The following is a 12,136-nucleotide window of genomic DNA, read 5'->3' on the forward strand; positions in this document are numbered from 1 at the left end:
CTCGAGCTGCCCACAGAGCAAACCCGGAAACACGAGGAAGAATATTTTAGTTGATGCCTGCTAAGAAACCTCTGCTTTGTATTGGTGACATGTGTGCAGCTAAGGCACTTGATGAGCTTCTTATAACTTCATTATTACAGGATTATTACTACTGTTCAGTTAACTCACTCCGGTCTTCACATATTATTACATAGTGATAGATGGTGGCTTCCTCACTGACCTATAAAAATGTTTGTTGCTTACAAACACAAAAAACGCTAGCTAGTTGTGGGCCATCCTCCATTACTTCACAGTAGAGTTGCTATCTTGTGATTCAGCCACAGTGTTCACCTGCTTTCTTCACTCATACTCCAGTCAGTCCAAGTTTGCTTCAATCCTTTGTAAAATGTTCTTCTTTATTCAACTGTTTCGTGTTAGTGTCACAGCACACCTTGCTCCTAGTGTCATGATCTTCACCTTAACACCTGTAAGAAGAATAATGTGCAGTATGTTTTTCCACAGACTTTTACACGCCACGTTTGTGCAACTCTTCTAATCCTCCATTGTCCTGAGGGCTCACTTTGGAAGCGCCCTGATCAGTTGGTGGAAAAATGTGCAGCTCTCTTTTGATTGGCTGAATGTAGCGCTTCTTTTCAGTGAAGGAAACTGTTCAAACTGTCCATCAATATATTAAATGAAGTTATTCTGATGTGCTCTGGTATGTTTTATGGTACGGCTGAAATTTGAAAATGATTTTCTTTCTTTTTTTTTTTTCTTACTATGGCTCTCTGCGCTTTATGAGCAAAAAGTAGAACAGTATTCTTAAATCACAGGGCTAGCACACTAGAAATGCTGACTACATTTCCGCTCTGTCTTGTGAGACAAACTTACCCGAGATCTGGATCTGAGCTGTTATTACCTGTGGCTCATATAGCATACATAAAATAGTAATTATTAAGCCATCTGAGTTGTGAATATCACAGCACCCTTGAAATTATACTTTTATCAACCGAAGCCATCATTTTAGATGCCTCTTAGCTACAGCGTGCTCAGACGGAAAGACATTCCTGACTTTCTGAGACACATAAATGGCTTGTTGCATGTCTGGCTGCAAAATTGCTGCTTTCTTTCTCTTATGTGCTGTAGCATTGAGTTGCTTCCCATTAAGAACACCTGTAGACCAGGCCAGACTGACTGCAGTTCATTTCTTTTTCTCTTGGCCCAAAATAGTTGACACAGATTTGTGTTTTTTATCCATATAAACAATAGAGGCATGTTTGGAGGAGCTTTTATCTCAGGCCTGCTTAAAACAGAATGTTAAATTTAATAAGCAACACAAACCCCATATAAATAGTTCTCTTGTGCCCAAGAATATCCTTTAGCCAGATTTTTTGTTAATTATTTGTGTGTGTGTGAGAGCGAGAGAGAGAGAAAGTCGTAAAAGATACATATGTTTATATAAATAGAAAGATACATATCTTTATATTTACTGTGCAAAAGTCTTGAGTCGTCTATCATTTCTTCATTTTTGCTTCGAAGGAACCATATGTTCTTGTTCTTTTTTCAAAGTGGTCTTGAGGAATAGTTCTCCAAGCTTTCTAAAGGTCCCTCAGAGTTTTCTTTGGATATTGGCCTGATCATTTTCAGAGGAATGTTTTTTTAAGCCAATTAACACTGACCCATGAATCATTCAACCATAAAAAGGCACCTAACTGGTGAGACAAACCAATATTGTGTCTTTAGGCACATAACAGAAAATTTAGCAAAGAAGTCATTTTAGATTGTGTTTCAAGAGACTTTGTTACTAGCAGCCTGTTGTAAAATCATGTAAAATGCCAAACATAATATAGTTTGATTGGCACAAGATGGCATTTTTTAACCAATAAGATGATTCCCAGACTGCTATTAGCCAAAACTTGGCAAAGCTTGGATTTATTCTGAAAACAAACTATCTATACTAACATATGAACGGTATCTGAACAGCCCACCCTTAAGAAAAAGACAAAAAAACACCTGACACACGACCTCAGAGGTACATACGCCCCTTCTGTTGATCTACTGTTCACTGAAGCCTAATCAGAAAAGGTCGCTGTGAAAGGGTTGCAGGGACAAAAAAGCCAAATTATACAACAACTGGACTGAAAATCAGTTTCAACAGGTCTTATGAAGCTATGAATCCAAATGTAACATTTTTTCATTTTGTATGTACAAGAGGGAGGACCAACAGTGACTGTCTAAAGCCCTAAGTTAAACACACTGAAGGCTCCATCATGGTTTGAAGTTCCTTTTCAGCCATTGGTGTTGAGGGTTGAAAGTGATGAGTCAGTTTTTCATCATCCAATATCAGCTTGAAACATCTAATTGTCAACAGTTCAATTTTTCAGCATAACAATGACCCCAAACACACTGCCAATGTGGTAAAAGCTCAACTGGATAGAAAAACACAGTACAGACCTTAAAAATGATGGTAGCAGTGTGGAATCATCTCGACAAAGCGCAGAAAAGGCAGAAACCTCCAAAGAAGAGCTTTGAATGTCCTTCAAGAAGCCTGGAGAACTATTCCTGAAGACTACTTAGAGACATTACAAGAAAGCTGTGTAAGAGAGTTCAGGCTGTGATACCACCAAATATTGACTTTCAAGCAAATTAGACTTCAACTTTTGCTTTATATACTGTATTTCCTTATGTTTGCAAAAGTTTCAATAAACTTCCTTCCTTTTCCTAGAAAATAGAAGCTAATGATTGTTGGCTCAAGACTTTTGCACAGTACTGTATATATCATTTGCAATACAGTAACAGCCAAAAATAATATTACTGAAGTCAGGGAACCTTTTCTTACTTGTTTTAGACAGAGGACTAGAGTGAGTGTGGAGAAAGAGCTCTTTATACTCGCCTCTGTGCAGTGTGTAAACAGTGACAGACAGTGGCTGGAGGGTGGCTCAAGTTTGCCTGTGAAAAGTGCTTGTGTTTCAATACCATGTCAGGTAAAAGTCAAAGCAGGTTAAAGAACTCTAATTTTTACACTTCTGCTTATATAGTATTTTTATTGCAGGTCTATTTTGCGTTAGAAGGGTTCTGTGTTTTGTGCTTGAAATATCACTGACTGCTGTTCCATATGTTTAAATTAAGGTTTTGACAAATGGCAAAATAGTTGCAAATGATTTGCAATCCTTAACATAGATTTGCATATTTGCCACTTTAGCACATTAACACACAAGCTTGCTTTTATGCAGACTGATTTGTATTCTGACCTTCATTGTATCAACAACACACACAATTTCTTTTATGTCTCTTAACACTCTTAGTTATAAAATAGATTTTTTCCTCACATGAATGAATAAATTATAAATCCCTTTATGTGTTACTCGGTCAAATGTGTCGAAATAGTGATAAATTGCTATCAGTTTGCAATTGAATGCGGTCAAGTTGGCAAATGCATCACATCAGTTTGTAATAATACAGTGAATAACTTTGATAAATAACTTTGATAAATCAACAAAAATTGCAAAATTTCAAATTAAACAAAACCTTATAGATCTGAGACAAAATTCAGAAATTCCTCCACCTTTAGTGACACAGCAGCATGGTGATTGAACTGCATAATGACAGAGGCACTTGGGAACCTTGCTTTTACATACGAATAAAACCAGTATACTGCAAACAGCTGAGTTAAGTCTCCAATTTCAGAGAGACGATTCACAGATGTGTTGCATTCTTTGTTGCAACCTGACAAAACTGGTTGCAACATGCTGGAAATCTGTTTGCATTTTTAAGTTAATATATTTGCAAGCCTTACCAGTCTCGGGGTGATTACTAGAGGTTGCCTTCCTACAGGTGACCTTGGCGACCATGCAGTCACCTAGGAACTGAAAGCAAGGTTGAGAGGGTTGCACGTTCAACCGCTGGACAATCAGCTGCTCACCTCAATAACTTGCAACTGGTTAACAAATACAAAGAAAAATCAGCGCAGTCATCAAGCAACCATCAATTCTTCCTAGCTGCAAGGAGGTTACCGACCTATTATAACTCTATTGTGACTGAGCCATAACACAGCATGCTTGAACTAAACCAGTATTAACTCCTCCTACACTTTTCCTACTGTGACCAAATAATAACTAATAAAAGCATTCTCAGCAGTTTCTGGATATACATGTAATAATGAATATTGAATTGTATAACTGTAAATACCATAACCCCAAAGTTGTAGCAGAGCACTACCCAAACTCTTGTGCAGTTATAGTCTTCATACAGCAATATATACTAATTTTGGCTGTAAGACATAAACACTTATTTACAAGTTGCTGAACAGAATCAGTAATCATTACTGTGGAAATAGTAAGAGACTAAAGCAGATAGCCAGAGAGATTATTCATCACTTCTCTGGCAGCAGTTAGTTGGCTTTGGTTCTTTGGGTTTTAGGGCCATCTCATTAGTGGAGATGGTAATAATTTTGAACAAAGGCTGATTGTTCTAATATTCACAGCTGATAACAGCTACATACACACGCTGGCAGTAATTACGGGAGAATATCTGAGACAGACTATATATCACACTGAAAGAGTTTTTATTTTATAAATAGGGACCATGAAACAGTTAAAACGTCATTAAATGGATGTCAACTCTAAAGTCCACCTCTAATGTGTCACTTTAACTATACATGCATTTTGCATACATTACACCCAACAGATTAGGCACATAAAGCTTTCTGGCACTACTTGTATTTAGCTATCTAATATTTATAACAACATAAATAATCACTAAGTACAATTATTTGGTTGCACCCTATTTCTAAAACACAGGGGAGAATTTGCTTTACTTATTGTCCAACAGGAAATCAAACCAGCCTTAAGTGTGCCTCAATGTCCCCGGGGCTACCATCTGCTGCTGTCACCCTGGCATCTTTGAACTGTACTGTAGCTGATTCACTCACCCCAACTTTATCTCCTTTGAAGTGCACTTCTGACTCTAAAGCAATAAAAATAAGTGAAAATACACACAAAAATAAGATTCTTTGCCCTGAAAGACTTGCCAATCATGCAAATTTCATTTGACCAGATGTTTTGTTAGACCAATGTAGCAAAGTTACGTGCATGATTTACATCTGATCAGGAAAATAACAATAAAAACAGTTAAGATCCTACAAGCTAGATACATTGACACCAAATGTGTCTTAAATTTTTAACTGGAACAATTTCTTATGAACCAAAAAATAAAATTACACTCAGGATTAAGCAGACCTCCAAAAGAACCCATGGACGTCACTGGAGCCCACTTTTCTTGAATGACTGCCCCTGCTCTGTGAACCATGCTAGGATGAGATGTAGCATGAAACCATCTCTGACCAGACAGCTATTCTTCCCAGCCATGGATTCGGTCACTGGGCACTGGGACTAGCATCTGATACGATTTGGCTGGGAGCTGGCTGGGCTGGCCTGGGAGGATGAGCTGGCTGAAAAGACAGAGGCTGATCAGAGCTCTTGCCATCAGTGGAGTGAGCCAAAAGACATACAGATCTGACTCCTAAATCCTGGAATGCTTCAACTTCATTCAATTACAAGTTAAAGTTGTTTAAAAGAAAAAAAAACAAAAGAAGGTAACTTGCCTTAGTGTGTTGTGGTCCAAGAAATTGAGGAAGTAACTCTCTGTCTTTCTGTCTTTTTTTTCTTTCCTTTAAAAAAACTTTAAAAGCAAAATGACCTAATCACTGATCTAGAAAGCACAACATAAGGTTTATTGGCTTTGAATAAGAGCATGGTGTAAGTATAAAAAAGCGATAACATTAGCAAATAAAATGAAATGTATCTTCAGGTTTTGTTGTTATTTCTTTTTTTAGTTTAACTACACATCAGGAGAACATTACCCTTCATGACCAAAAACAAACAAACAAACAAACAAATAATATTCTGTTAGCTTGTTGAAGGTCAGTGTATGACTAAAATATTCCGTAGGTCTAGTTGGTCTGGATGTTTATGAGGCATAACATCAAAACATTTATTGATCTCTCATACCCCAAAGCAAAACATCTGCATTCCTCTAATTTATTCAAGTGTTTTCTTTCATTCCACACCCGCAGGACCTTTCAGGGTCGGTTTTCTTTTCCTTTTTCATGTTTCTGTCCACGGAAAATCCTGTTGATTAGTATTTGTAGTGATGTAAAATATTGAATCCTCAGTGACTCTGTAGCACTGTCTGGTGTTTTGTTTGATTCAATGGTGCATTATAATTCACTACTATTATTTTTGAATGGTGTATAAGAAAACATTGTGGATAACAAATGATGTAGTCTCTGGTGAATTGTAGATATTATCAATGTTACCGAACATCCTGCGTGCACAGTTTTCCCAGGTCATTATGAGCTGTGTCAGTTTTCTTTCATGAAAAGCGCTCTGAAGAGACTTCGGGGGGCGCACAACAAAGCCAATGGGTGGACCCGAAGGAGAATTTCCAGCCCCGTGATTTGCTAATCGGGGGCTGGTTCACTTGTCATTTCCCTGTAATCCTTGCTCTGGTTTGTGGAGCTCGCCCAGCCCTCCTGTCCGTGGACGCACCAAGTGTACCGATTGCACTCTTTGCGTTTTGGATAAAGCCCGACTACCTTCACTGTGAAGGCTGGGCACGGTACAGGAGGATCAGGGCCTCGTTGTGGCTGAGAGAAGAGGCTTAAATTCGTCACATATGGCTTTTTTGTAGGACAGTATCTATCATTACTTGGGATTGTGGAAGGGACGTCAGTAAAAATCACTTAAGTCGCCCAGAAGTTTTATACACTTGTGGGCGCGCGACCATGGAGATGCAAAGGTGGTCCACAAGGTGGAAAACGAAAAGGTGGCTTATGGATTCCACTGTAACCGGATTCATCACTATAACCTTGGTTCTACAGGCTGCTAATGTCAGAGCAGGTAAGATTACTAGGTCCCAAACGCCTCTAATAAACTTTGTATTGCCGAAAAGGGGACGGTGTACGGAACGCCGACTGGATGGCAAACCTAGGTAACTGATGATGGAGATTGGGGGGTGGGGGTGTAACATACTTACCTGGAGAAGGCAGCGTTATGCTCGCATCGCAATTAGACGTGTTTTCCCGTTTCACAAACAAACGAGTCACAATAAGGTGAGACTGCCCCATATTTAGAAGCCGATGAAAGCCGAACCAAAGGCACCGCAAAGGTGTGCCCTGTTACTGCCACTGTGAGGAGAACCGTTAAATACTTTGAGACAGGCGGCGCAGGTAGTGCTCGTGAGGAATCGCTTGAAATGCGTGTATTAGTTGATCAAAATCCCGTTAATTAAAGCAAATTTTACCTCGTGCTACTTTTACGCATGAATGAAAAGCGTCTGCGGCAAATATGAAACACATGGCCTAATTAAATTCATCCTAAGCCGCTGGTATGCACTTATAAAGATCAGGAAACAGAGCATGGTGCTTTTTCTCTCTCTTTTTTGTAAGATTCACTTGGGCAAAAAGAAACCTCTTTGTTTGAACTGTGGTCCCCTAGGTGGATTGGAACACGGTTAGCAGGGTGGGCTTTTCCAGCCAGATGGCACTGGACATTTGTCGGACCCTGGACTTTGTTCACTTGTTTCTTACAACTGTTTAACTGCACCACTCATATCAGAATGCAGTTCTTTACTTCATGCCTGGCTGAAGATATATTCAACAGTGGATTGGTGTTTAACTTTGGCCGTGATCTGATTGCCAGTCTCAAATTATACAGTGGGTGAAATTCTAACGTGTGAACGTGTGGAAAGATATTTAATTGAAGGTTCTTGGGCACAAACATTTTGACGTGAAAGTTGTGGTTTGCGGAACAGCAGCAATCGTTTCATGAAATCCGCTTTTATGAAAGGTCTCAGTGGATCTCCGACCTGTCAGAGCAGAGTGCAAATCAACTGTCGGTGTGGGTGCTAATGTGGTCATGCAGGTTCACCCTATCTCCACACTGCCCTGGTCCACACCAAAGCCCAAAAACTGGCCTGTGCATCCCCCCTCCCCCTTGCCACCCACCAACTTTGCACTTAAAGGTTTGGTCAGCTGCAGGACAAGGCTGTGTTGTGTCCGTGGTGGGAATGCTTCCTCTCTAAGTATTGAGCAGTTATTTGATGATGGTCCTTTTTGAGCTTCCCTATGATTTAAGAGCCTTCAAAGAGCAGACCTGCGTATGGGCCTAGCCTACCATTACAGCCACAAGTGACATGGTTCAGGATTACATGGGTCTCACATCTTGGCCGACAACTCTGTAAGGACTCCTTGTTTAAAAAAAGGCTGTTGGAGATAAACATGAACTTCATAGTGATATTTATCCAATACCTGCAGTTTGTCTAGTGGGTTTTCAGTGGTAGACTGAAAGCGTGTTCTGCAAAACAAGAAATAAATGCAGTTTAATTGTTTCACTTGATGTTGTGCAAATGCAGGGGTTCATGATTACGTTGTTGTGCATTTATCTACTTCACACAGCATTTTGGTATCATTTGTTGTGTTAAAGTACTACAGAACCTGTTAAATTTGATGAAAATTACTGAATTTATGGTCTAAATTGAAAATGTACCGTTTAATAACTAAACAACTAGAGACATTTTTATACAATTTAAATATCCTCCTGCAGACTTTGTGCTCTATGGTCCTAATTTCTTCGCCACTCTTTATGGCAGTAGGAGCTGTTCCTGTAGGGTGCCCTCTCCATCTAGCAGTGTACAGACACGTTTTCTCAGCCCCTGGGGCGTAGGCTCAGATGTGCATTCCAGCAGACAAAGCTAGCATTTCCAGAGTCTTCTCCTTAAAATGCCCAACTGTGAACAAGAGCTAATCAGCTCCTTGCTGGACCTTTGTCTGCTGAAGCTGTCACACATTTATTGTTATTGTCAGTTCATTTAGAGATTTAAACACAATGGGGCAAACAAACCCATATTTCCATATGGAGGCATACAGTAAAAAGAGATAGTGTGAGGAAAAGTAAAGTGAAGGAAGAGGAGTGGGGGGAAATGCTTTGAAAACTGGGTTGGTCTCAGTGAAGTTTCTTTGGTATGACAGCAGCATAAAGCCGTCTTGTTTTAGCCGGCAGCGTGGTGGAAGTTAAAGGAAGCAGAGAGGGAGAGTGGGGGAGAGGGGCTATATATATAGAAAGAGAGAGAGAGGGAGAGAGACACTCTGAAGATGTTATTAGAGTCTCAGGGAGCTGCAGGTGAAAAGGTCCTCTTCTATTTACCAGCCAATTTTACATTTCTTTACCTTAAAAGACAAAAATGCTGAAAATGAGAAAGTGAGTGTGGGATTTATTATAGGAGTGTTATGTACAGTTTAGTTAGAGTTGAGAGTATTTGGCCTCAGATGTGAATGATGATATCTTTTGGAACATGCAGTTTACAATGATGTACACTTGTGAACATGACAAATAAATTAAATCTGTCCATTTTGATGTCTTATGGCAACAAAGCTTTATATTGCTCCTCCCATTCTCCTCTTTCTCTATAGTTTGCATTATCATCCACGCAAGGAGTGATGAAACAACAGAGTATTTAGCAGCTTAGGTACTGGTTCCTCCTCCACACTAAGGAAGGTCCATCCTGAGTTCTTCTCACAGCTATGTGGCCTATTTACTTAGCCTTGAGGGCAAACACACCAGCTCATCAGATGCACTCTTTTAAAATCTGTGCACACTCATTTGGCCACCTTGATGGATTGGCCAGTATTGACGTTTTCACAGCACCACTGTATGAGGGTCGTAGCCTGGCCAAATTGGCACATCTGGAACATATGAGTCCTGGAGTCTGAACTGAAAGCGACTCTGCGGGAACTCACAATAAGCTCCTCAGTTCACGCTCCAAAATAAGTAGTTGCTTCATCCTCACAAGCTACAAAAATGACCATGTTGTCCTTAGTGAGGGTATTCCCACAGTCACGGCTGATAATGCTCTCAACTTCGCATTTATTTAAGATGTTTTTAGATACTTTGCCTTATCTTCCTTTGAGCGTTTTGTTGAAATGCGAGTGAGTTAATCAGCCAACACAGATTTTTCTTAGAGGGATCTATTAGCGGTTGGTGTTTGTGAACGGCCTTGTGACTTCTTCAGATTTCAAAGTTCAAAGTGCACCAAGTTTAAGGAGATCAGCTCTCTGCTAGCATTTTGACCTGTTGTGACTATCTAATGATCTTATACAAGCCTTCTGTATGAGAGCTGCTAGTGGCACATTCAGTATTCAGTTGTAGATGTTAAGACAGGAGCTTGTTCCCAGAGCACATGCTTCTCCGAATGAATGAAACATGCTCTTTCTTTTCTTTTCCTTGCCATTGCTGGAATGTTAACCAGAAAGTGTTGAGATCAACATCAGTGACTTTTTTTAACATCCTCTTGTGTCAAGAAGTTAGAGAAATACAAGAGTTATTTGACCTCAACATGCCAACCATAACAGCGGCTTGAGAGCGATCAGAAGAGGCTTACTGATGCTTTCAGGCACCTTTGCATGCTTCCGCTCCAGAAAAACACATTAGTGTTATTACATCCAGCAGTCTGCAGTTGTATTGCCTGATTTATTCAGATACCGCTGTCTGCTTCATGGAGTAAACTGAGCAACTGTCATTTGAGCATATTCAGGAGTTAAACTCATTTGTCTATAAATAACGCTTGCTGAATTTATCCATCAAATATTTCACATTTTTATCAGACCTTGGGCAGGAAAAAAAAATCTTCCAGCTGCTAATGGCCTATATGGCCAATGTTGGTATATATACATATGGTATATGTTGCAGTTGATGTTTTCCCAACCTAATGTTTTATGATGAGACAGTGGTCTGAATAGAAGGCATAATTACAATGCTTTCCCATGGGAGTCCATTTGCACCCACATAGGCTCCTTTATGTAAAGCACATCAGATTGAAGAGTCTTATCAAGGTAAACCTATCCAGGTGTTATAGAGCTCGAATTCTGTTGGTGCATTGTTCATTGGTATGCTTGGCTTAGACATTTCCTGTCAGATGAGATTGTAGAGCCTGGGCAAGGCCACATTTCCTAATTTAACTATTTATTGTAAGAAACTGAACTCCACATTTAACCAGCATAACACACATATTTTTGATAAAAAGCCATAATTTATAAAAATTTAATTTAACATTAGGTAGAAGTCCTGTTAGTGCCCTGCATTTATTTACAAGCACAATGACATGTTTATTTATATAAAAAAAAAATGTTAAAAGCCCCAACACTCATCATTGTTCCCTTAATATCTTTGGACTTTGTTGAGAATGCACCTTCACTTTAGCATACTATCTTGATGGACTGCGTTTTATGTTTCCAACCTGAATCGTTCATGAGGTGGTTATGAAAAGGAAGCGCACCTTCATGTTGCCCACAGAAATCGCTGCAATAACCTGATGTTTTCTTTGCCTTTTAAACAGCAGAGCCAGTGGATGTCCTAAAAGTATTAGCATTTGAAAATTACCCCAAAGGAGTGACAAAAACAACAGGATTTTGCGCAAACCGAAGAGCATCGACGCCAGATACAGCTTACAGAGTTGCCAAGGAGGTCCAGATCAGTGCCCCCACCACACAGCTATTCCCTGGTAAGTACCTTTAACCTTAGGCTGCTATGTGCAAACTGCTAGTGACTGCTTTTATCACGACATTAGGTGAGCATGAGAAAAACATACCATGCAGATATGTGTAGATTTCCATGCGCCTTAATATTTTACCAAAATTAAAAGCGAGTAATGTCGCATCATTATAGTGTTATTATTATTGTAATTCACTGTGATAAAATGAGTATTTACTGAGAACGTACTAAAAATATTTATTGGTAGTTATTTATTACTTTTGAAAAGAAAAGTGATGCTGGGCGAAATTAAATTTTATTTATTAGATCATCTCAGTCACATTAACTTTTCTGTTTTGACCATGCAGGTGGTGTTTTTCCTGAGGATTTCGCCATCCTAGCCACAGTGCGTCCCAAATCTGGCATCCAGTCCTTCTTGCTGTCCATTTACAACGAGCAAGGAGTCCAGCAGCTGGGCGTGGAGGTTGGACGCTCACCTATCTTCCTGTATGAGGATCATAATGGCAAGCCAGTCCCAGAGGAATACCCCCTGTTTGATGGTCTTAACCTTGCTGACGGAAAGTACGTCAGATCTCGAACATTCACTCACGTAGTCACGTATTCGAACACAT

General features: G+C 39.7%; 1 protein-coding gene across 3 annotated transcripts in view; it reads left to right on the forward strand.

The window, feature by feature from the left end:
- The first annotated feature begins 6,486 nt into the window (after positions 1–6,486).
- Positions 6,487–12,136, forward strand: part of col11a1a (collagen, type XI, alpha 1a) — a 69,300-nt gene continuing 63,650 nt past the window's right edge. For 2 of the 3 annotated variants that reach the window (XM_085418345.1, XM_085418346.1), the window contains exons 1-3: positions 6,488–6,878; positions 11,371–11,535; positions 11,873–12,086. In XM_085418345.1, coding sequence (XP_085274471.1) covers positions 6,764–6,878; positions 11,371–11,535; positions 11,873–12,086 — 494 coding nt within the window. In that variant the 5' untranslated portion in view covers positions 6,488–6,763. Of the gene's footprint in view, positions 6,879–11,370; positions 11,536–11,872; positions 12,087–12,136 lie in introns of all 3 variants that reach the window. The other variant, XM_085418344.1, reaches the window with a different exon arrangement.

The sequence above is a fragment of the Rhamphochromis longiceps genome, linkage group LG9 (assembly GCF_057381845.1).
Source record: "Rhamphochromis longiceps isolate RC_006_pf linkage group LG9, R_longiceps_female_GT1.1, whole genome shotgun sequence".
Classification (NCBI taxonomy): domain Eukaryota; kingdom Metazoa; phylum Chordata; class Actinopteri; order Cichliformes; family Cichlidae; genus Rhamphochromis; species Rhamphochromis longiceps.